The sequence below is a fragment of the Lethenteron reissneri genome, chromosome 12 (assembly GCF_015708825.2).
Source record: "Lethenteron reissneri isolate LAM-NWPU_2019-01 chromosome 12, ASM1570882v1, whole genome shotgun sequence".
In the NCBI taxonomy this organism is placed as follows: domain Eukaryota; kingdom Metazoa; phylum Chordata; class Hyperoartia; order Petromyzontiformes; family Petromyzontidae; genus Lethenteron; species Lethenteron reissneri.
Window position 1 is genome coordinate 4,048,296 of NC_083790.1, and position 26,076 is coordinate 4,074,371.

The 26,076-nt window shown below is 46.6% G+C and overlaps 1 protein-coding gene across 1 annotated transcript in view; it reads right to left on the reverse strand.

The window, feature by feature from the left end:
- Positions 1–26,076, reverse strand: part of LOC133341666 (pappalysin-1-like) — a 168,833-nt gene that overhangs the window by 46,225 nt on the left and 96,532 nt on the right. Inside the window, exons 15-19 of the mRNA XM_061550258.1 lie at positions 9,513–9,810; positions 8,432–8,502; positions 6,115–6,266; positions 2,789–2,966; positions 1,275–1,476 (exon numbers count right to left, since the gene is read on the reverse strand). Coding sequence (XP_061406242.1) covers positions 1,275–1,476; positions 2,789–2,966; positions 6,115–6,266; positions 8,432–8,502; positions 9,513–9,810 — 901 coding nt within the window. The remainder of the gene's footprint in view (positions 1–1,274; positions 1,477–2,788; positions 2,967–6,114; positions 6,267–8,431; positions 8,503–9,512; positions 9,811–26,076) is intronic.

The following is a 26,076-nucleotide window of genomic DNA, read 5'->3' on the forward strand; positions in this document are numbered from 1 at the left end:
ATATTTCGTGTCTGTGACGTTGCAAATGACTGCACTGAACAGGCTCACATCCCTTCAATTTGCGCTGACATGGCACGGTGCACCTAGGCCCGGAGTAAAACGTAAGGTCATGATGGTCCTGGACAGGTTGACCTGATGGTAACACACGTTGATTTAATTATCGGGTTGTGGAATTGTTTCCCATTCCGTGCGTTGGATAATAACCATGTGTCTACTGGCCTGCAAACATATCTCGTGCATCCGAAATAATGTTAGGGGGTTTTTTTCTTCCCAGAAAGGACAATAAATTACATGAAAAACACGTGAATAATGTCAAAATTCCCGAGCCTCTTGAAGTACAATGTTTTTGTTAATGCACCATTCGCTCGTGGATAAAATTCGATTTACAATGAGTGCCTTCACCAAAGAGGAGTTTAAACCACACAATTTTTGTTTTTACAACTTTAAACCGGCGCTTTATCCAGCACACATTTCCATGGCTTCAAATCAAATACTTTCTGTACATTATGAGAAAACGCTTAAAAACAGAAACATTCGAATAATGATAACAATAAATTCCGTTTACAAAGCGCCTCTCTACAAGGTACTCAAAGCGCTGTACATCACAAAGTAAACAAATAAAATGCATGTCGGCTGGAAACAAAGAATCAACAACATGCAAAACTGTGCTCACAAACAGCATAAAGGCACAACTCCAGTGTCATGGTCATATGATAATAATCACAATAATTTGAACATGTGATATTCGCTCTATTCTCACAGGTTATAATGAAGGAGCTGCTGCGTTGCACACGCACAATCCACAGTAGTTTCTCAGCGGGGGGAGATGTTGCTACATGTTTAGTCCCAATTGAGGTCATTGGCGTCCAATTTCGATTCATAATTTGTTTATGGGTCAAATCGCCGCATGTCTAAATGCGTGTCGGAAACCATTTCTCCGCCCCCATACAGCCAATAAATAAACTTGTCACGTGACGAAAACAAATGTGCAAATTTATGACTGCAAAATAATCATGATATGTTTGTAAAAAAAAAGTGTATTATATATGTACGTGGTGACACAGCCAATCCTTAAAATTTGCCAACATTTGGAACGATGACGCCGGGCGTTGAACGGCCTGACACGTGCACGTGACGTGTCAGGGCACGGTGGGAGTCGCGCCTTTCCGCTGTTTGCGAGCACACACGTCTGCTCGCGTTCCAACGCCGTGATGGGGGGGTGGTGGTGGGCAAGGTGGGGCGGGGGTAGCAGGAGGGGTGGAAGCGGGCTTTACTTGCGACTGGTAAGCAGCACGTGGTATCCGGGCTTGCAACGGTACTTGCAGGAGGAGCCGACTTTCTGGCCGTCGTGTTTGCAGCGGTCGGTGCGCGCCACGGCGTTGGGCATGGGCGGCGGGGCCCGGCACGTCAGCTGGCAGTACGCCTCCGGCAGGGACCACAGCCCGTCCTCCTGGCACCGCAGGTCGGCGCTCGCACCTGGCGGAAGGACAAAAGGAAAAAACGCAAAGAAGTTCGGCGTCACAATCGGCCGTCGGCGGTCGTGTTTGCGGCGGCGGCGGCGGTGGTGGCGGTGATTAAAGCCAGAGGTGGAATGACAGTGGTTCTCGGTGCTCCCCTCGTCATAGTGTTAAAACTATTCAACTATTCTTCTTGGTTCTGTCGAGAAGACAGACCTGTTCTTCACCTGAGGACGGCTGCTTGGATTGTGGCCGAAACGTCGTGAGAATTATTTTATTATGTTTTATTTTTAGTATTTTATTATTTCCATTCTACGTGACTTTACCGAAAGAACCAAGAAGATGAATCCCTGCAGTCACGAAAGCTTTAAATCGAAATTTATTCAACTATTAATTTATTTTACCAGGTAAGGTCCATTGAGCTATCTGGCTGTTTTTCAAAATTTCACACGATGGCAAAAGCCAACGAAGTGGCGTATCATCACGTGGAAATTTCCAGCAGCCGAATAATCTAAACACAAAATCCATGAGATCACTGGGAGATAGACATGCAAACTCCAAAGAGACAACAGGCATCAGGGTCGGGATCGAATCCACGACCACACAACTGCAAAAACGTATGGATATCTGTGGCGAAATGCATGGGTGTTACAATGTCTTGTAAAGTTAGTGTGTTCTTTCTCCCTCTCTCCTAATGTTCAAGCCTGCGTACTTTACTACGCGTTCTTCGTACTCATTGACATGTAAATTTTTTCTCTAACCCCTCCCTCTCTCTGCATCCGCCCCCTCTGTCTATTTAAGGCCACCCCACAGAGACGATCTCCCTCTCTGTACCTGTGTTACTCTATATATCTTGCTGATATATGTCTGCTTATATGTCTGTCTATAGTTTTCTGGTTAGATTTTTTGTTGCTATTTCATTTATACCTGATGATGATTGCTTGTGTTGCAATCGAAACGTCGTATGCTATTATTTAATTTATTATTTTATCTTTATACCTGACTTTACCGAAATAACTAAATAATAATTCCTGCAGTCGCGAAAGCTCCAAAATTAAGATTGTATTTTACACTTGCATTGTTATGTATGCAGCAAAAGATCTGTTATCTGGCATCCATGGGGAATGGGGGGTGCCGATTAATCAAATATTCAGGACCATCTGAGAGTTACAATTATGGTTCACCGCATTTTCCAAGCGCATCAAACTTTTCAAGAAACAAACTGAGCCTCCGTTTTGTTGGGAGGCCTTCATCCAGCAGTGCATTGACCATGGCTGAACATCGATGACGACGATGATCGATGAGAAGTAAGAGATTGCCAGACGGGTCACCTTGCAGTATGGCGGGTGGGCGGCAGACGAAGGTGCTGCGGGCACCGTAGCTCGTCCCGTGGGGGTAGCTGAAGTCGGCGTGGTACACGAGGTGCGATCTCGGGACACCGCAATCGACGGGCAGGCAGGCAACGCGCTTATTCCATCGGCCCGCCACGCAGGCCACTCCCACCTGATGCTGATTGGAGGAGGGGCGGCGTTTGTAACAAAGGCCTACACACTCCTACGCGATTCCGTCACGCCTCCTTCGTACCTCGTGTTATTTGGCCTCCCGGTGTTCGACGCTCGTGAAGAAGCTCCCAAGCACGTGGCGCGAAACGTCGGACATCGTGCCGACACGACACGCGGTAGCCGACTCGAAAACACCTCGGCGCGCTGTTACCGCATAGCTGTATCAGTGTTAAGGCATGAAAACTGCAAATATATCTACGGGAAATTTTTTTATATTCTTACTCTCACAAAACTGTGATTAAATAGCACCTCCAATCACTCCAATTATTTTGCAATTCACGTCAAAGCGCACGGCACATTTCGCGTCGCGGTGCGAACGAAACTGTACCAGTGGAGCCAGAATGATCAAACGACAATACGAATAAGACACACGCACACACAAACAAAAACAGAAAAGAATCCATCCTTGATTCTAATCGGCACCCTGAATTGTTACAAGTCATCACATCTCTGCAGGGGGTGAGGCGTGAATCAGTCCACGGGGTAATCAATAATGCCGTGGCGCAGTTGTTGTGATAGGTGGTGTGTGTGTGGTTAGAGGTATGGGCCTCGTGTTTATGAGTGCACAGAACTGCCTGTGTTTACACGTAGCAAGGAAAACGTTTGACAATGGGATATTAAAAGTATGCAGATAATCACCATTATTATTCTGTCTCTCTGCATAATAACCCTGAACGTAAACACACTTATTCAATTATAAAATTGGTAAACTTGCAGTTAAACAGAGGGGTTTGTTTAGTTTTTAAACATTTCTCAAAACATATTTACCTACCCTATCTTACCCGCACACAAAAACAAAGACGAAAGATCCCCTCCCTTATACCCCAATAAACAGCTGGGAAAAGTTATGTTTGCGAGCGCCTATTAAGGCCGGCACGTCGCTCAAGAAAACAATGTGGCCAGCGCCACGTACAGCCGTCTTTGTCTCCCCAGATATTAATTTAAAGTTCATCCAACATAGGACTGGTAACAGGACAGTTTCTGATACCACTTGTCACTAATAACATCCGTGGTCTAAGAAGTGAAATGAGGTCAGGGTTTTTTTTCTGTAGTGTGTTGTCCGCTGAAAGAACACTCCCCCCCAACTCTCATACAAAGACAAAGATACCCCGTATAGCCCACAACAGCCTATTGGGGCAAGTGCTGTGGCGCACGAGGGTGGGTGGGTGCGTGGAGTGGCCGGGACTGCACCCGACCACCTTTGTATCCCCAGGTGCTGCTGTTAACACACCGTACCGTGCTCTGTGCTACGAACTGAAAGGCCACTATCCTACGCACAGACAAAGACCACCCCCCCATAAAGACTTCAACAGACTTTTGAGCCAAGTGCAGTTCGCAAGCACCTATGAAGGCCGGTATGGGCGGCTAAACACCACGCCCGGCCGCCTTTATCTCCCCAGTGCATGACGTTTACACACCGCACCCGGTTAACGATTTAAGGCTGAGTTCACCTAGGGGAGGCCCACGACCGGCATAAATATCCGCCACGGTGACTGACCGTGAGCGGCAATTCAACTCGGTTACGCGGGTTCATTCATCGTGCAGAGCGCCAACTACCACCACGCCAGCGCTCCCCACACTCACACACAGACAAAACCACGCACCCCGCACGCCCCCGTCCCATTTCGACAGCGCACTCGGAAAGTCGTGGAGCTGACTTCGCTTCTTGCGAGAGAGGCAAATCGTCGCCAGCCTGCCTTTGCTTCATAATGTCACGGATGACTCGGCCAGAGGCGCACGTAAAAAAAAACAACAAGTGCCACCGGTCACTACTACCGTGGCCATTCATTCGCGGCTCTCTCGCTCTCCTTACCTGGGGTAGAAATAACAACCGGTTGCAGAATCGCCTTATCGGCGCACAACAAACGCGCGCATACCTCGCCGCTCCTGTATCTTCGCGCTCAAGATCGAGCTAAATTGACAGGTTCGAGCTTCGGCTGCGATGGGGTTTTTTTTTCGCTCGCTTCAATGACCAGGGTTTTATCATCTCTCCATCCCTCCTGCCGCAGGGCACACCCCCCCCCCCCTCCCCGACAATGCGTAATTGCACCGAGGAACAACGCGTGCCCATACATTATTCCGAGCAACAACAACAAAAATGCAAAAAGCGAACAAATAACAAAACTTAGCGCGCGGTTACGGATGGCCGAGGTTGAGGTGGACTCCGAACACGTCAGAGAGAAGAAGGAGGGGGGGGGGATGTAAGCGGAACACAATGTTCTGATTTTTTTGTGTATGAGTAAGTGCTTTTAGCGTCCACTGAATTGTACAGCCTTGCTCCTATATTCTTTGGGTCTTTCGGTAAAGTCACGTAGAGGGTTCAAAGAAAATAACAAGGAGGACGATCGCTTGTGCTGTGATCGAAACGTCGTAGTTTTTTTGTTATTTTCTTTGAACCATCTACGTGACTTTACCGAAAGACCCAAAGAATATTAATTCCTGCAGTCACGAAAGCTTTAAGTCAAGCCTTGCTACTCTTAAGAGATGGGAAAAAAAACAAACACGTGTATTTTGTTACCATTGTTGCACGAACATATTTAAGGCTAACATATTTTTAAAGTTACACACACTCCGTCTCCTGGCAGCTCGTGCCACGTGTGAGAGCCCTTTTGTCCAATGCTGTACATGCCTTCAGATAATTATTCATTCTGTTCACAATATTCTTACACTATGGCATGGCCGACGGTGTTTATTTAAATCGAGCGGCGGGCGGGCGGGCGGCAGATGGAGTGATTAGCCCCTTGAGAAATATCGCACTGACAAATTACTAGGGGCGCCTTTATTACGTGGTTTTCTTTTATTATGACTATCTGCTTGTGAGCACGCACCCTTCTTTGGCCTCGGCGCGCCATTGCAAAGTCCCCCTCTTCGTTGTTCGAGCTCAGGAGAGAGAGAGAGAGATCCCAGTTACGCTAGTGCGACGGACCCCCTCTCGCGCTGGCGCGACGGACTCTTCGTTGAGCCGCGTCGCGAAGACCGCCCGTTGCCTTCCGCGGAGGAACGCGACGCGTAAATCACGAGGTCGGCGTGCAGTCACCAGGAACGGCAAGGGCTTAAGTGACGCTCGATTGCGTGGGACGACGGCGGGCCCTCACCTGCTTCTTGTCCACCGCGGGTTGTCCGTCCACACTCGCTTCGTGCCCCTTGCCGCAGAGGACCTCGCACCGGCTGCCGGCGTCCTCGCACCGCACCGTGCCGTTAGCCACCAGCAGCGGGAGGCAGGTGCTGCACTCGTCGCAAGGTGCACCTGGCGCCGTTTGGTTTTCGTTTCAGGAGACGGGCAAAAACAATGAGGGCGTGGGTTCGTTAGGTGGCCTTCTCACGTGAAGAGGTGGAACATTTATTGGGGGAGTGATCGGTCCTAAAAATGACACGAAGTATCACTGGGATGATTCGTCAATCAATCGTCGAGACAATGTACAAATCGGCTAAACATTGTAATCGATTGCTTTTTTTTGTGGTTGATTGCTCGGGCCCCTTAACAAACGATGGCCATCCCAATATTCTGCCGCCTGAAGGTGGGACCCCCTCCCCACCCCCCATTATACCAGTGAATCTCCAACAGTTTTTGTGTTATCCAATGACAATGGTGATGACCATGTCATATGAAGCAATGGAAACATTTCACAGGACGTTAACACGTCTTGATATTCAGTCAAGCACTTGTGGAGATGCGGAGTGAATTTCAAGACATTTTCTATCTGGGGGAGTGACTACGAGTAGATGGTTGTTTTGCTCGACGTTCCACTGAGCAAAGTTGTTCACCACATTCGCTCTGTGCACGGACCACGCCATTTTCATGTTTTCCGATTGGTCGAGCATTTTAGGCGATAAATCGGCAAAGTAAATCAGTGACTTAAATCATTGGATGTCCCGGCTCTAATATTAAGTCAACGCGCTTATTAACAGCACCGGAGTCTTTCATTCGCACATTCAACGGGATGGTGTCCCCATTCAAGCCGGGGCTATAAAGATAATCGGTCGTGTCTTGTTAACATAATTGTAAAACCGTTGAGCTTCCCCGAAAAGGGTTAGCACGCACTGGCCCTGTGGAGGGAGATGCCTCGGACTGTTACATAAGGCTCCCGTATTTCTTCAACGATTAAGCGCACCATAAATCTGGTGACACTTGTGGCTTTCCTAGGGAGACGGGTTGGGGGGTGGGGGGCGGCGCATCGTAAATAACATGCCACCCCTTGGGCACCCAAAGCGCCTTCTGGCCCAAACCCGCACCGAGTCCCTGCTGAGCATCAACTGCCCATAAATCAGGGTCCTAAATTCAATGCCATTGTTGGTCGCGAGGAAATGAATTTCAAGGAAATGCCACCGTGTGGCCCCGCGGTGTTACTGATGGCATTTCTGAGCTTTTGATGAGGAAAGGAAATGCCATTATTCGGATTGAAATGTGAATCGATATGGCGGCTTGTTTTTTTATGCGTATTATTTTAATGAGAAGGATTACAATCAGTAAATGCTTTTAGACTTCTGCCAAACCTCATCTGAGCCACGGTTTAAGTAATACTAAGTAACACGGTGCTTAGTGTTCACATCCTATCTTTTTATGTAATAACTCTTTTTAAAAAATGTGTTCTTTCAGGGAAAAAAACGACAATGATAATTATTTACAACCACTGCCAATCCACCGATGGACGAAGGCTTCTCCATGCCATGTTGGTCATGGCAGTTACTTTTACCAGACTTCACCACGCTCGTCCTGTTTGGGTTTGTGAAGGGACAGACCCAAGCTCACTTCTGATATAATTCATCACCGTTCATAGCCATGACCAGGAATCAAACCCAGACGCACAGGGGACATCGCACAGAGCGCCAACAACTGCGCTAACCACTGCACCACCACTTAACTCCCTCCATATCATATTATTCTCCAACTATATTCCTACATTAATCTTTCCTTCTTTGTATTGAAATGAAAGATGATTTCATGACAAAACCTTCTTTTTACTTTTAAAACGACGGTGACACGCATAGACTGAGACTCTGGAATGTGACCTTTTTTGGAAAAGTCCCAAATTTTAAAGAGGCATTCCCATTCTCGATGATAAATACCCAACACATCTAAAAGAAAAACAAGCATTCAGAGTTGTACTTATAACATGACAATTGAATTATTTAATTAAAAGTCAGTATGATCCATACTCTTTGGTTCTTTCGGTAAAGTCACGTAGGTATAAACAAAAAATCTAAAGTCACGTAGGTAGAAAAATCATTATTGTTTTTTTTCTACCTACGTGACTTTACCTGAAAGAACCAAAGAGTATGGATTCCTGCATTTACGAAAGAGTGAGTATGATCGTTGAGAAATAGAACAAACAAAATAGTTAAGCGTGCAGACAAACATCTCCTGCGATATCTATCTCTCCGCATTCAACACGAAAGTATTTTCTACGCAACCCAACAGCCCCACGGCCTTCTGGGAGTGCGTAATGTCAGCAGCATTGACGCACTCGAAGCGAACCCTTGACCTGCTTCGACACAGCGTCCGAAGCGGCAGTCGGGCTTGCTTGAATCAACGCTCGTGAGCTGCCAGGTATTATAGGTATGTGTCCTAGCAATGCAAGGCAAAGAGTGTAACAGTAAATATAATATAACGGAATCTCCAACAATAATTATTAACTCCGTCTGGCCTCTCTCTCTCTATGAACTAAAGCATCAGCCAAATAGGTGTCTGTTGTAAGGCATGCATTTATTTTTTTCTGCCCACCTAGCATGCAGTCCTTCGTAATATTATTTTCCCTTCCCCAGGACACAACTCTCTGAATATAGGCAACCCACTATACGCTAATTGACCTAAACAGAATATAATTTTCCCAGTGGCCATATTTAGTTTGGTTGAGTATTTGTTTCAAGTCGAATTAAACCATCGGACGCATGGCTACTGTGTGAAGGCAGTTGAACTGCACCAGGGTCTACGGGGATGGAGGGGCCCAGGCGTGGAGCTACAAAAAGCGCGGGGGGGGGGGTGAGAAATTTGACAAGGGGCCTACATTTATTAATTGCAGCTAGGCTAATGCCTGGCCTTCTACACCAGCCGGAAGTCTTGTCGTAATAATAATAATACCTCTTCTTGGTTCTTCCGGTAAAGTCACGTAGAAGGGAAGTAATAATATAATAAAAATTAAACATAATAAAATAATTCTCACGACGTCTCGGCCACAACGCAAGCAGCCGTCCTCACCTGAGGAGAACCAAGAAGATGAATCCCTGCAGTCACGAAAGCTTTAAATCGAAATAATAATAATACCACTAATAAATGATTTAAAACTTTTAACGCACAGTATTAACTCACTCTCGGACAGCGAGAGAGATAATGACGAGGAACCACAAGCAAGCCGGAAGGCAGCCGGGTGACGAGGAGGGAGTACCCACACTTTACCCCACCACACAAGACCTGCTGATCGACTCAACTGTTCTCGGACAACAACGACAACACTAAGCTTCATCAGACACGGAGTGGGGGAGGGGGGGGCACAACCTCTTGAGGCTGTGGCTGTACGTTTCGCCGGCGGGGCAGATGTGCGCCAGTTCCTCGTCCTCTCTCCCGGAGGTGGAGGAGGAGGTGGAAGACGAGGTGGAGGAGGTGGAAGAGGAGGAGGTGGAGGAGAGCTTCTGGGACACGGGTCGCATCGCCACGCCGGACACAGCGACGAGACGCGAGGACACGTGCAGCAGCACCGCCTTGGCCCGGCGACGCCTCCTGCCCGCTCGTCCGGTCACCCCGAGTCCCACGGGAATCACCAGTGGGTTATCGCGGCAGCTCAGTTTGTAGACGCCTGCATAGCGGGGGGGATGGGGGGGGGGGTACGGGGGGGAGGATGAGAGCCAGGGCCGGGGTGGGAGGTGGGGGAGGAGGGATCAGCAATCTATGAGCACTGCTTTAAAAAAGAAACGATCGTGTGAAAAATTGATCGTTGCAATCGCAGCTCTTTGTCCGCTCCGGGTCGATAAAGCGAGCGCCACGCTGTGCAAAGTCATTGGTCGTTGTCCTCTGGATTGACCCGGCCTCTGACACAGGAAACGTGGAATTTCCACGACTTGTTCGGGCAACGGAAGGCAGGGCTTTAATTCACTGCCTCGTGATTGCATGAATAGTTTAAATTTGTGGTCATATGATTCAAATCAAGAATCGGATGATTTTTGTTGTGTCGTTTAAATTGTGGCTTGGTTGATTAAGCTCGTTTCGCTCTATAAACCTAGATGTCCCGTTCGTATTGAATGTACATGCGATTTGCCACAAGTTCTCGAGAACTATATTTCGCGTGCACATCAATGCATCCATGTGCTGTGAGTGTGAGAATCAGTAAAAAAAAATAGTCGTTACGTGCCTATTATAATTGCTCGTTTTTGTGCTCTGAAAAAGGGTCAAATGCCAGAAGCGTCACCGATTATATATTTTCCCGATGGAAAATCATCCCTCGGTAGTTCAAGCAGAGATACACTTTTTGAAAGATTTTAATCGTATTATCGGTGTCTTAGATGTAAACTTTCATTTTCATCTGAGTGTATAATGTATCTATCAAGCTGTCTACCACAAATATTTATCAAATGATTAAGAAATAATAGCTTTCAACCCTTTGTCAACTTACTGCTGGACGAATGTCGTGGAGGCTGTTTGGCCATACATCACTGTACTGGGTTGGTGAGGGCAAAGACCCTGAAGCGGCAACAGACACTATAACTTGCCCTCAAATTGATGCCAACTGTGGCCAGGAATCGAACTTAAGTTAACGGGATTCATATTACAGTGAAGTACTGTGCTGTTGAAGGTGGTGAGCACTTACGTGTTAACTCAACCCTGATAACTTCCAAAATCTTTGAGAGATTGGCTATATTCACGTTTATTGGATCATTGGCAATTTAACAATATATATCTTAAAACCGCTTCCGTTACATATTTACTGTAGCTTCATAGGGTGCCGCAACAGCAGTATGTTAACTACTTCACCTGGTATGCAGGAGGTTGTGGGTTCAATCCAAACCCTGAGGGCCCTTGTATATTTTCATGTTCTCCCTATGGTCGTGTGGATTTTCCTCCCGTTTTTTTCCTCCAAATTCAGCATCATGCGTTTAAGAGTATTTGGCTGCTATAAATAGCCACTTGACAAAGCCACTTCGTTGGAGCGATCATTCGTGGCCAGGTCGCTTCTCAAAAACAGCTATATAGCTCAGTGGGCCTTACCTAGTAAGATAAAAAAAAATACTTTCATAGTTTTGTGTACTGTATATCAACTGAATGCGAATTTATAATTTAGCATAAACTTTTTCCTTTTGGCTAGCCATCAAACAAAGATGGTCACTGCATCACGCTTCTGCAGCCATGTGGAAGACGCTTCCTTCCAATATTATGAAGCCACTGAAGCTGTACACAATTTTAAATCTAGATTGAAAACTATTTTTTTAGAACTGCCTTTGTGTTCAGTTTGTTATCCTTCCCACCGCACCTCAGATGAGTGCGGTTGGCTACGTACGGCGCGAAAGAAGTTCAACATACATCAGAAAATATTTGTTTTGTTCTTTTCCAACAACACGATGGGGAGGGAGAGACATAATTAATGTCTCGGCGAGGAGTGTATGTGGGTGAAAGGACACGGGATGCAAGGTCACAGCAAAATTGTGTTTCAAGGCGGTCACATTAAAGCGATTTAACGGAGTAAATAACATGTCACAAAACACTTGTTTCTTACAGAGTGGGGGAAACCCTTCACAAGAGGTTAGCGATAATATCGCTCGGTGGTTACGATAGGGCCCCCTTTGGTAATTACTGGGGACACTTTGAAGATGACCTTTGCTGATATTTACAAGGCAATGGTTTGCGGAGGAAAGAACGCCAGTAGAAATGCCACCATGGCAGATTGTCAACGTTTTATTAATATTGGCATTTTCCCAGGCTGCTATTACTTTGAGAGTAAAACGATGCCTTTTACAGCCATTTTGTCAATCCACTGCTGGATGATGACCATGCCCTGTCATCCATTGGGTGGTGGGGGGGGGGGTGTTTGAGCATACTTCATTGTTTTGGTGATCATGGCTTGCTGAAGGGGGAGTGGTGCAGCGAACCAGTTCTGATATCACTCGCCAACTGATGTCAGCCTTGAGGAATCGAACTCAGGTTGCCATGTCCCAGGACACAATGCACAAATCACCACACCACAACCTCCCCCCCCCACTAATATTTCCATGCTATATTATTACAACCTTGTTCGTGTATGAATACCGGAGTATTTTATTGTTACCATACTTCACCAAACCGGTCGGTGGGGCTTAGGAACGGCAGTGGGAAGGCAGAACCGGTCCCACTCATGCGAGCCACAGCTGGAATCGAACTCGGATTACGAGTTCTAGATTTGAAGCTTTCGTGACTGCAAGGATTCATATTTTTGGGGCTTTTTCGGTAAAGTCACGTAGGAAAAAAATATATATTAAAATAAAAATAAAATAAAAATCACGACGTTTCGGAGGCAACACAAGCGTCCGTCTTCAGGTGGAACCGTCACAGCACGCTCGCTGTATCAAGTAAATGAGAAATTCCAAGAGATCCGACCCCGTATATATACTGGTTGAGGGGGGAGGAGCCAGGGCAGGACCTTGGATAGGAGTTTTTTTTTATTATTATGGTTCGTAGTGCGGCACAGCGTACACAACAGTGACGTGCGGTGAGGTCAATGGCTGGGGAGGCGCTGGCTCGTGTCAGAGCCAGATTCACACACTGAGGGGTGCGTGGCCTCAGTGAGGGGGGCGTGTTAGACACGTCCCCGTCAGTGAGGCAGATGTGACAGCTGCCTCCCCTGGTGCTTTTACATTGCAGTTTCATGACGAGACCAGCGAGCCTAAATATCTTATACACATACGTGAAATAAGTTACCTGGAGTATGGAAGGCGAGGACATGAAATGAAGGGGTCTACAAACATTACATTGGTGACATACTGAGATAATAACAGGCACGCGCTTATTGCCCGCGCTCCATCCAGTTACTGAGGGGTTGCGCAATCAGAGGGGAGGCTGAGCTCGTCGCTGCCTCACCTCTCGTCTCTTCCTGTATTTGCAGCGGAGCTCCGCAAATTTGGCGATTTTGACTGATTGGAATCGTATAAAAATGACATTTATAACACAAATCAGTGGGAAAATCTTATTAGTTATTAATTTGATTATTTTTTTTTACTTTTCGTAACATTGGAGCATGACAGGTGAGGCTCTGCCTCCCCTGCCTCCCCTGACCGCACGACCCTGGTGCACAACTACTGTGCCACCGCCCCACCCGTCTCTACTACATTGTTTTTCATCACCGTTATTACTACATGCAACACAAACTCGTGTTGTACGCATGGGTGCACGGGTTGACCAAAATTGTGCAAAAAACATTTGAAATGAATCAGCAGAAGAGGAATGTTACGATGTGATGTAATTTTATTATTTATATTCTTTACAATCAATGTTTAGGGGTAATCCCAGCCAAAGCAATGAATTTCCTTTCCAGTAAGCGCAAGCAAAATGACTTTGTAAAAGTTTTCTCCGCAGCTACGAGGTAATGCCCACATGTTCCGGAAATGACTTTACGGGGGCCTAAAAAGAGTTTGAAACCATTTAATAATAATAAAAAAATGTTGAATAGTAAAAAGTTTAAATTTACGTCTTTTGCTGTTAAATCTGAGACTAACAGGTCCCTTGAAGCCGGTTGACAATGAAACATGCCCCACTCTCGTGATGTAGAACTAAAGCCAATGACAAGTCAGCTCGAGTTTTAAATTACCGCTCACGGAACCAAATGTTCCGAGGATATAATGGCGCGTTGTTCGGTTCCAAACAGTCGACGTGTCTAGCTAACCTTACGCCCATTTTTTTTTCTCCGTGTTTTGTTATTTATTTGTATTTATATTTGCCCCCCTACCCCAATATTTTTTTATTGGGCCATTTTTTTCTATTACGCACTTCAACCACCACCCTCCCCTCCCCTCTTCGATTTGCACGAAAGCATCAACCAACACTGACTCCGACACCAGCGGAACCTCCTTCCCTCTGCTCAACGCGCAGCAGCAACAGACCACCTTTACTCCCTCCCACTCTCTCTCTCTCTGAAATCTTACAATCAAGTCCAAAACAATTTTGGTACAAGATTTTTTTTAATTCGCGCCAAAGATGTTCACTTGATCTGCCGTATTGTCCTGCGCAAACCACTTGCAGTGGTTTGGAAGCTGCTGGACGCAATGAGCACAGGAGTTAATTTAAGCCAGTGGTTCTTAACCTTTCCTGCAGCCTGCACCCCTCTCCCCCTTCCTTTGGTTTTCAATCGTAAACAAATGTGCAAAGTTATTAAATACACAGAGTTTGATGTAACAAAGTAGCTGTACTTACGCGTCGGTGCTTAATTTGTGTTTTCGATTATTGACCTTCTAGAGAAATCTGGCCACGTCTCGCACCCCCCGAAAGGGCATCTCGTAACCCCCAGGGGGTGCGTGCACCTCGGGTTAAGCACCACTGGTTAAAGCCAACGGGCATTCGCAGCCTTACCTCATAAAGACACGCGCATGCACACACAGGGGTCAGAGCCGGAGCAGAATGCACGCGAGACAAAGGCAGATCGTATCGTCGTACTCGATCTATTTTAGCATTTAAAATGTTTTTTTTTACACCGTGTCAAACAGCCCCTCCACCTGAGTTTCTGTTTGCCCCACCCCTCACCCCACTTGAAACAAGGTCAAGCGACAAGCTACAGGGGCTTGACCACCACGGCAAAAGTTACGAATTCTCGAATGCGCGCGCCGTTGAAATGCACGGACGGGTTCGCCTGCTCAACAATTGACACGGCGTATACTTTACAAATCCGACTGCAACGTATGAATGTATACGCAAGATGATGACAACGATGACGATGATGACGCTGATACATCTACGGATTGTCAGTACAATACGCCTTTAAGCTTTCTGGCGTGAAAAGTGCGCGGCGTGGGAGGTGAGCGAGCTCGGTGAGTGTAGGGAACCAAGCCCCGCGCACGTGTGCAGGGGAGAGAGACGGGGGGCGGGGGTGGTGTTATGCCGAGCATATTGTTTTTTTTACGCAACTCCGCGGGAAAGGTGATACCTGCAGATATGTTTACGCGTACAGGTGTGCACATGAGGTTTCACTGCGAAGCAGCGGGGCGCAAAGCATTTTCACTCGCCACAGTTTGTTTGAAAATGTGTGGCGCGCGCGTGCACGTGCACGTGTGTGTGTGGACTGGTGAACGAATGGCACCGCGGGCTTTCGCCGGGTGCTTGCCTCGTAACGCTTGGGGCTCTAAGCCAGTGTCCTGGCGTCTAAACGAGGAGAGCTCCGCCTCGACGACTGTTTCAGAGCACAGAATCGAGCGACGCGCTCGGGGATGCGCAACAGGTCCGCGTCTGCGTCGGTCATTTTCAACATGGCGCGATGTTTAACCCAGAGCGCTGTAAAACTTGCGAAAGGATCCCCACAAACGCCGTCGCGTAAAAAAAAAACTAAAAACTCGGCGTGCGGTGTAAGTAAAACAACGACCAAGACGAGCACGCAAGCCTTTTTTTTTTAAACACGGGCGAATACGCCACGCAGGCGTACGCGCGCGCGTTGCCCACACTATCGGCGGCGTGCAACTCGCACGTGCATGCGCGTGTGCGCACGTGCACGCGCGCGCGTGTGCGTGTGCGCGCGCGTATGAAGCCGTGTACAAAGGCGTTATTTAAGCGCACATGTAGCTGGCAAGCGTGGGAGGAGGAGGCGGTGCGGGTAGGTTTCCCCAGAACCCCATGTGTTTCTAATTTCACTGCCAAAAAACAGCTGTCCTGTTGATGCAACGCGTCACAATACTTAGGCGTGCTGGCCGCAGCACACAGACGACACGCACACAGCGCACAGCCCCCCCTCCCCCGCCCCCCCCCCCCCAATAAAAATCGCCCCTCATGGAAAGAAAATACATATTTTCCTCTATTTTATTGAGGGAATTCAGCTAAAAAGCGTGGATATTTGAAAAATCAATGTAGTTAGCCGTTCTTATGGTAACTTTCCCCTCCCCGGCCCCCCACCCCCCTCCCCCCCCCCCGATTTTTAGTTCTGAGCGACGTGCGACGCGCAAGCTCAACTCACGTTACATAACGGGGTTTTTTTTCTTTCGCATGCGGTGTTTGGCGAGTGTAAAGTTTTCACAGCGTCCTATAAAACATTGAATTGATCACTATGCGTGCAAAGATTAAAAGATATTAACGGCGAGGCGTTGAATTAAATCGACAGCTTATTGCCGTCACGACTCGCATTGCCTCTGTTCACCCCGACGGGGCATGGAGGGCGGCAACCACGCTGAGTCGATTGGCAGTTTGCGTCAGGGCTGAACGATTAATCGATTTCAAATCAAAATCGCAATTTGAAACAATGCGATTAGCAAATCGCAAAGGCTGCGATGTTTTGCGATTTGAAAATTCCAATGAATTTCTTATTGGAATTGTTTTCTCTTTTTTAATTATAACTTTATTTACTTAACAAATTGTTCTATGTTTGATTGTTCTGTTTAAATTAAAACAATTTAATACATACATGTTGGAAGCAATTCATATCTTTTAAGTTCTCCTCCTTGCATTAGAATATATAGAGCAGTTCATATTTTGATGGTATCATGTGGTAATGCTTCATCACATGTTTTAAATCTATTACACAGTGAATATTGAACTGAAGCTTGACTTTAAAAAAATGTAATCGTAAATCAAAAGGCAATCGCAATATCTGTCAGAAAAGTCGCAATTAGATATTTTCCCCAAATCGTTCAGCCCTAGTTTGCGTGTGGTGGGCTAAAATGCGGGGAAATATCCCACGTCTTCCAAGACTTCTCGCCGGTGAGGAAGAGTAGGCCAAATATCTCTCAGGGGGACGAGGGGGGGGGAGCTCTCTTGAGCTCCCTCTAGTAGTAAAGGCCCTTCCATAAGTATTGCCGTGAGCAAGTACATCTAGGGCAGCACCTTGAGCTTAAATAGCCTTATTTTACCACCGCATTTATTTCACACTGGTAAGTAACACTTGCGCCTCACTCCAAGAAGGGCCTGGGTTCGATTCCTGAAGTCTGTGTGGCAATTGCGGCGACTTCTGCGTGAATTCCCCTCCGGGTATTCCGATCTTCCATCAATCAATGCAAGATTTGCGAAAGCTCCACGCATTCAGCAAATTAGCCGAGACGGAAGCACGAATTTGGCCACTAATAACGGAATAATATATCGCGTAATTGGTGATCGTCAAACAACAGCCCAAATTGCAGGGCCCTCCTGAAAGAAGAGTCATCAAACTCGCCATGGCCTTCCTAGGTAAACAATGTATTAATTGTTAGTCATTATATTGTCGTGGCCGCTTGCCTGTGAACTCTCCGCTCTGTCCATTGTAAGTCAAAATGCAGGTGCGAAAAAACCCAATTCGGTCAACGGCCAGCGTATGTGCCGGTTTTGTTTTTGAAAGTTCACAATGAAACATCATAGCGTTAAGGGAGCAGCTTTAAGAGGGGGGGGGGGGGCTTTTTATTTCCATAAAATGCGTGCGTTTCTGCCAGAAAACGTGTGGCAGGCCTCCAAATGTATATGTGTGTTTACAGTATTTGTGAAATATTTATATATTTGTTTTTCGAGACATATGTGCGGGGATTTTTGGGTAGGGAGAGGACCGGGCGGGGGGGGGGGGGGTTTAGGGGAATCATTGCTGGTCGGATGAGTTGCTTTAAGAGGCGGCGGTGAACGTGCCGACCAAAATATTGACGAGACGGCAGCGCGTCACCTTGGTTCCAACGCAAGAAGCCGTGTACCTGGTCGATGCACACGCACGCACGCACATGGGTGGTCTCGCGCTTAAAACCCACCGAGAACGAACGGCCGATCGCAGATTTGAGAGTGGTTAAGGGGGCTGGGGGGAGGAGGGGGGGCCCTGTTAGGGGGGGGGGGGGGGGTAGGCGATGACGGTTGTTGTTTTCTGTCTTTCTTTTAAAGAGACACCGTATGACTTCCGTTGGAGCAGCCTTTCAGGATCAGCGTCGGGGATTCTGGACGCGTTGCCCCCCCCCCGCCCCCCTCTCGTAACGAGCGCGCGCCCTCAATCCAAAGTTGGGACCCGTTACTCGGCCCCGGCGCGTAAAAGCAAACGAAGGGCCCGATGGAGCGCTGGAAAAATCTTGACGTCCACGGCGCGGGGTTGACCACGTCGTGGACACGTGTAAACTCACAGACGGACAAAATGCGCAGAAATGTTGGTCCCCCCCCCCCCTTTTTTCGGAACCCTACTGGCAAGGCCGTTATTAAGGAGGAGGTTTGCTGCTGTGAAGTTGGCTTGTAAACAAGTGGTACACTCGTGTATATACATGCCGTCTGTCGAAAGGTCACCCCTTGCGCACTTCCAACGATACACAAAATTCGCCGCTTGAAGTTCAAAAATATCTGTTTTCCTTTTATGTAATTTTATTTTCTCTCCGCCGAGAAAATAATACATTTCCACACATTTGCCATAAGCAAAGTCTGCGATGCAACGGGTCCGCTGGTGTGGCCGGGAATGTCTTGCGTTCAAGCGGATTAAATGCCGGTGTGGTGCGCCGTGTGTGTGTGTGTGTTTACGACATAAAATACACTCGAGCACATCATAATGCCCATAATCCATACTGATGCTCTGAGCCAGTGGCACAAGGTTCTAAAAGTAAGGATTAGCGGCGTTTCCGAGAAATGAGTGTTATCCGTGACAAATCAGATGAGAAGGTGGTAAATTCCACAAGCTATTTATTCCTGTTATAATGCAGAGTGAATGTACGCGTTGTGCAACAACTTCATTCGGCATTAACCTGTGTTTTGTTTGTCATCTTTGTATCTGCGTGGAGCACTGAAACACAGTGATTGTGAGTGCACTGTGCTCCGAATCTGATAAACCGGAGTTCATTTCCCAGCCACGGCTAACATTTGCAGCAAACGACATCTGAACGAGTTCTGGGAAATTGTAACCCATCCCCTTGACCGATCCGCACTGACCAGCATGGTGAAGTATGGTCTCACACGCCCCCCTTGACTGACACGGCACGGGGAGGACCGAATCGAGTAGTTGAATGTCGAAGTGCTGTAAATGACGATTGTTGTGCAAAACTTAACTGAAGATTGAAGAGTTCACATTAACATATGAGAATTGTTATTGTTATTAATCATCTGTGATCAATGTGAATCGGCAAGTCAATATTCTTCAACGAATGGAATCAAATGCCACGGACTGAGTTGCTCGCAAATTCCCTCGAATTCTGAGAGAGCGAAAATACAAACGCATACACAGAGCTTATCTTGTCCATCCATCCGGTACGTAAAGAGGGAATGAAGCAAAACATAAAGTAACGTGGCAACGACCAAAAAGAAAGTTACCGTAGCAACGATCATTGAGCACGCTTTGAAATCACACCGAGTACAATAATCAGACATGTTGTGTCCATTTTGTCCGTCTGGCACGCACTCGTTATTCATCTGAGATATTCTCAAAAATGGACTAATGCGTTCAATGTGTTTTCACATCTGCTAATTGCAAAAAAACCCTCTAAAAGTCTCCCCCATTGTTAAATCCGGGCGGGCGGGCGGGCCACACCACGCGACCGTTCCGCGTTTGGGCCGATAAGATTTTTCACACTGGAATTATTAGTAAATTTCCTTCGAATGAATCACCACCCGGGTTGAGCGCGAGGCTGCGCAAGAGCAACGTCGCCGCAGGTCAACTCCTTCGGTCGCGAACAATGTGATCGATCGATCTGTTGAGTCGCCGCGAAGGGGTTCCAAAGAGCCCTGCCCAGCGCCACCGTGCTTCACGTTTTAGCGGCGGTGTCGGCGGCGCTTCATTAGTAATGAATTATCATGTCCGCGCACGGCTGCGCTACGTAATGTCTGCATAGTTTGCCTGTGTTGCGCGGGGGCCAAAACATTGCACGGATTTGTGGTTTTGTGGCAATGCTCGAAAAATACTTTCAACAATGAGTTATTACATTCCAGTTTAATTTTAAATAAGTCTCAATTATTTCTTGGAATGTGTGTAAAATCATCCAGACGTTGTAAATAACCTCGTTTGATCTCCCCCAACTATAATTACCGGGCAATTAGTATTTGATCAAAAAAACGTCTGTCTCCCCCTGTCTGTCTGCCATATTAGGCGCACATCAGCCGGGGCGCGATCGAGTGTAAGCGTGCTTGTGAGCGCTGGAAAAAAAAATACTACCACCAAGGTAAATGGAAGCAAAGAAGAAAGTAATTGTTTATGAGCCCGCAGAAGTACTCTTTTAAGTGTGTATTGGATGGATGTGCTAGAGTGCAGCATTGCTACACACATGCCACCCTTTTGCTTATTTTTCTAATGATGTAATGCCAGAGATGTTGGCTTCTCAAAACAGGCCCTTGGTGTGCGCGCATGTGTCCAGCCAACCACACGGTATCCACTCCCCCCCTTTACCAAAGCCCCTCGCCACACTGCCCCCCACCCCACACACACACCCCAGTCCCCCCATGGGGCCCGCAAATACTTCCCTTAAAGGGGTATGCTTTGAATTTTTTTTTTCAACGAACATCCCGCTCCTGTGGCTGGTACTGTGTTGCTGTCAGCGATGTTGTAATGTCAGTGGCCCTACAAAGTTGTAATGTCAGTGGCCCTACAAAGTTGTAATGTCAGTGACCCTACAAAGTTGTGATGTCAGTGGCCCTACAAAGTTGTAATGTCAGTGGCCCTAAAAAGTTGTAATGTCAGTGGCCCTACAAAGTTGTATTGTCAGTGGCCCTACAAAGTTGTAATGTCAGTGGCCCTACAAAGTTGTAATGTCAGTGGCCCTACAAAGTTGTAATGTCAGTGGCCCTACAAAGTTGTATTGTCAGTGGCCCTACAAAGTTGTAATGTCAATGGCCCTACAAGGTTGTATTGTCAGTGGCCCTACAAAGTTGTATTGTCAGTGGCCCTACAAAGTTGTATTGTCAGTGGCCCTACAAAGTTGTATTGTCAGTGGCCCTACAAAGTTGTATTGTCAGTGGCCCTACAAAGTTGTATTGTCAGTGGCCCTACAAAGTTGTATTGTCAGTGGCCCTACAAAGTTGTAATGTCAGTGGCCCTACAAAGTTGTATTGTCAGTGGCCCTACAAAGTTGTATTGTCAGTGGCCCTACAAAGTTGTAATGTCAGTGGCCCTACAAAGTTGTAATGTCAGTGGTCCTACAAAATTGTATTGTCAGTGGCCCTACAAAGTTGTAATGTCAGTGGCCCTACAAAGTTGTAATGTCAGTGGCCCTACAAAGTTGTAATGTCAGTGGCCCTACAAAGTTGTAATGTCAGTGGCCCTACAAAGTTGTAATGTCAGTGGCCCTACAAAGTTGTATTGTCAGTGGCCCTACAAAGTTGTAATGTCAGTGGCCCTACAAAGTTGTATTGTCAGTGGCCCTACAAAGTTGTATTGTCAGTGGCCCTACAAAGTTGTAATGTCAGTGGCCCTACAAAGTTGTAATGTCAGTGGCTCTACAAAGTTGTGATGTCAGTGGCACTACAAAGTTGTAATGTCAGTGGCCCTAAAAAGTTGTAATGTCAGTGGCCCTACAAAGTTGTATTGTCAGTGGCCCTACAAAGTTGTAATGTCAGTGGCCCTACAAAGTTGTATTGTCAGTGGCCCTACAAAGTTGTATTGTCAGTGGCCCTACAAAGTTGTATTGTCAGTGGCCCTACAAAGTTGTATTGTCAGTGGCCCTACAAAGTTGTAATGTCAGTGGCCCTACAAAGTTGTATTGTCAGTGGCCCTACAAAGTTGTATTGTCAGTGGCCCTACAAAGTTGTAATGTCAGTGGCCCTACAAAGTTGTAATGTCAGTGGCCCTACAAAGTTGTAATGTCAGTGACCCTACAAAGTTGTATTGTCAGTGGCCCTACAAAGTTGTATTGTCAGTGGCCCTACAAAGTTGTATTGTCAGTGGCCCTACAAAGTTGTAATGTCAGTGGCCCTACAAAGTTGTATTGTCAGTGGTCCTACAAAGTTGTATTGTCAGTGGCCCTACAAAGTTGTATTGTCAGTGGCCCTACAAAGTTGTAATGTCAGTGGCCCTACAAAGTTGTAATGTCAGTGACCCTACAAAGTTGTATTGTCAGTGGCCCTACAAAGTTGTATTGTCAGTGGCCTTACAAAGTTGTATTGTCAGTGGCCCTACAAAGTTGTAATGTCAGTGGCCCTACAAAGTTGTATTGTCAGTGGCCCTACAAAGTTGTATTGTCAGTGGCCCTACAAAGTTGTATTGTCAGTGGCCCTACAAAGTTGTAATGTCAGTGGCCCTACAAAGTTGTATTGTCAGTGGCCCTACAAAGTTGTAATGTCAGTGGTCCTACAAAATTGTATTGTCAGTGGCCCTACAAAGTTGTAATGTCAGTAGCCCTACAAAGTTGTAATGTCAGTGGCCCTACAAAGTTGTAATGTCAGTGGTCCTACAAAATTGTATTGTCAGTGGTCCTACAAAATTGTATTGTCAGTGGCCCTACAAAGTTGTAATGTCAGTGGCCCTACAAAGTTGTAATGTCAGTGGCCCTACAAAGTTGTAATGTCAGTGGTCCTACAAAATTGTATTGTCAGTGGCCCTACAAAGTTGTAATGTCAGTGGCCCTACAAAGTTGTAATGTTAGTGGCCCTACAAAGTTGTAATGTCAGTGGCCCTACAAAGTTGTGATGTTAGTGGCCCTACAAAGTTGTAATGTCAGTGGCCCTACAAAGTTGTGATGTCAGTGGCACTACAAAGTTGTATTGTCAGTGGCCCTACAAAGTTGTGATGTCAGTGGCACTACAAAGTTGTATTGTCAGTGGCCCTACAAAGTTGTAATGTCAGTGGCCCTACAAAGTTGTAATGTCAGTGACCCTACAAAGTTGTATTGTCAGTGGCCCTACAAAGTTGTAATGTCAGTGGCCCTACAAAGTTGTGATGTCAGTGGCCCTACAAAGTTGTATTGTCAGTGGCCCTACAAAGTTGTAATGTCAGTGGCCCTACAAAGTTGTAATGTCAGTGACCCTACAAAGTTGTGATGTCAGTGGCCCTACAAAGTTGTAATGTCAGTGGCCCTACAAAGTTGTATTGTCAGTGGCCCTAAAACGTTGTAATGTCAGTGGCCCTACAAAGTTGTATTGTCAGTGGCCCTACAAAGTTGTAATGTCAGTGGCCCTACAAAGTTGTATTGTCAGTGGCCCTACAAAGTTGTAATGTCAGTGGCCCTACAAAGTTGTAATGTCAGTGGCCCTACAAAGTTGTATTGTCAGTGGCCCTACAAAGTTGTGATGTCAGTGGCACTACAAAGTTGTAATGTCAGTGGCCCTACAAAGTTGTAATGTCAGTGGCCCTACAAAGTTGTAATGTCAGTGGCCCTACAAAGTTGTAATGTCAGTGGCCCTACAAAGTTGTAATGTCAGTGACCCTACAAAGTTGTAATGTCAGTGGCCCTACAAAGTTGTAATGTCAGTGGCCCTACAAAGTTGTAATGTCAGTGACCCTACAAAGTTGTAATGTCAGTGGCCCTACAAAGTTGTAATGTCAGTGGCCCTACAAAGTTGTAATGTCAGTGGCCCTACAAAGTTGTAATGTCAGTGACCCTACAAAGTTGTAATGTCAGTGGCCCTACAAAGTTGTAATGTCAGTGACCCTACAAAGTCAATCCATGACGAAGGAGCCAAGATTTACTTTTTTTGCGCGGGGGGGGGGGGGGCTTGCGGACGCGTAGCTATTGTTTACTCGTATTACTACGACTGCAACTTAACGGGGCTTTGTAATCCACTGCTGGATGAACGGCTCCCACTAGCCACGCCGGGCATGGATGCCGCTTGACAATACTTCATCGGGCTGGTCAGTGTAGAATAGTGAAGGGGTGTGTGTATTATATATCCATACGTAAATGTCTTGTTGGCAGGTGGAGCAGTGGTACAGCGAACTCAAGTTAGATTCCCAGCCAACTGTTGTTGTCATCGATGGCGAGTGATAAGTCTGAGCCAGTCCTGGGAGGTTGTTTGATTATACGTCACCATGCTTGTTCAGTATTGGTCGAAGGTGATAGTTGGAGTGGTGGAGAGGTGGATGACGTCTGAACCCGTTCCGATATCACTCACCACTGATGTTATCCATTGCTAGGAATCGAACTTAGGTTACGGGGGTTCATAACGCAATGGACGACCCAGTGCATCACCGTTCTCACCCCCACAGATATCGCTTGTGCTTCTTAATAATTGTGCAAGATTCATTGCGTGCCATATTTTATTGCAAAACAAATAGTAGAAGAGACGTCAATTGTTGAGATAATTTTTTAAAAATATATAGCTTCGTTGGCAGAGCCAAGTGTTCACATTTCGAAAACAACAAAGGCTCCACAGTGAAGGAGCATCCTAAACGGGAATATTTGCACGGTGCCAAATTCAATTTATAAAAAAAAATAACAACAATAAATCCAAGCCTCTTCTTGAGTTTTGGCATGCTGGGGCAGGTCCTCACTTGCCTAGGCATGCCTCGAGAATTTCAGAAAACTGCACTGCCGTTACCGAAATTCAAAGAGAGAGAGAGAGAAAGATCTCCCGTTGTTTGGTTTTAATGTCATCTGTTTCAATTGGACGAAATTGACACCCAGAATTAATCATCGTCAATTTGTGAAAGCATCACATGTGTTCGTTTTTGACTCGTTGTTTTAGTTTCAACCCCATTTGTGACGTCAGTGAAACTCCCATAAGTGCACACTGAAGTACACGCACGCACGCCCACACACGCTCACACACACACACAGACAAAGATCCCCCGTGTAGCCTCTAACAGACTGTTGGGGCCAAGTGCAGTGAGCGTGGAGCACATATGAAGGCCACGAGAGGGGGGGCGGGTGAGTGGTGAAATTTACACACCGCACAAGGTACTCATTTGAGGCTGAGTCGACCTCGGGGAGGTCCAGGACCGGTTCAAAAAAATCGTCACTGGTGTTGGTGGCCGTGAGCGGGAATCGAACTCGGGTTCGCCGGGTTCGTAGTGCAGTGCACTACCGACCGATCCCCAAAAGATAAAGGCAAAGATCCACCCGATAGCCTCTAACAGACCGTTGGGGCAAGTGCTATTAGTGAGCACCTATGAAGGCCGGCACGACATGCACACATGCGCACGCACACACACACACATGCACACACATGCACACGCACGCAGGCAGGCAGGCTGACCCACAAGCCAACTCGCACACAGACGGCATGAAAAACAAACAAACGTGTGTGCCTCTGTGTGTGGGTGTTGGTTTAGGGATCTGGATGTGGGGCCCAGTACAGTAGCAGGGATAAATGAGGAGGAAAAGAGGCCGTTAATACCGTCGTAGTCTCGACACAGCCCAGCGCGGCCTCACAGAGACAATGGGGCCAAAAGGCAGATTAAGTCACAATTATCACTGAGTACACAAACCAATCAAGGAGGTAACAATGAACGCGGTTACAATTTATAACGATGGTGTATGACTAAAAATGTAGAGGAAGGGCAGAAGTGACTCTCCCCCCACCCACTCCCTTCTGGCTCCAGCTTTTAGGCAGCCTGGCCCAGGGAAAAGCCAGTGGCCGATTTAGGCAAGGGATCTGCTCAGCCAATATGATTTTTTTTTGAAAAAGTGTTTAAGTATCTAAGGCAATATTTCCCGCATCTCTACAATCAGCACGTTTGGCTACGTACGGTGCGAGAGAAGTTCAACGTACACACGTCCAATGTTGGAGTGGTAAGTGCAAGTTGTTCGCTACGCACGCCTATAACACTGGTCAACACACTTTTTCTGGCATAAGGTATTCCAACGGTTTTAAGGTAAGTTTGGGGTGCTGATTCCAAATCTGGCATCAATTTTTGTCTATCACATCAGGTTTTTGAGATATCAAATTATGCATTTTAAATAAAAACTGCAAAAGAAAAATATTAAATAAATGTGGATATCTACATAAAATGATGTTATAAACACACTATCCTAAAATACAGCACCATATTTTAACACTAAAGCAGTCACTGACTCGCAACAACTTGCAATCTTAAGTGACAGAGTTAATTTCGGGTAAA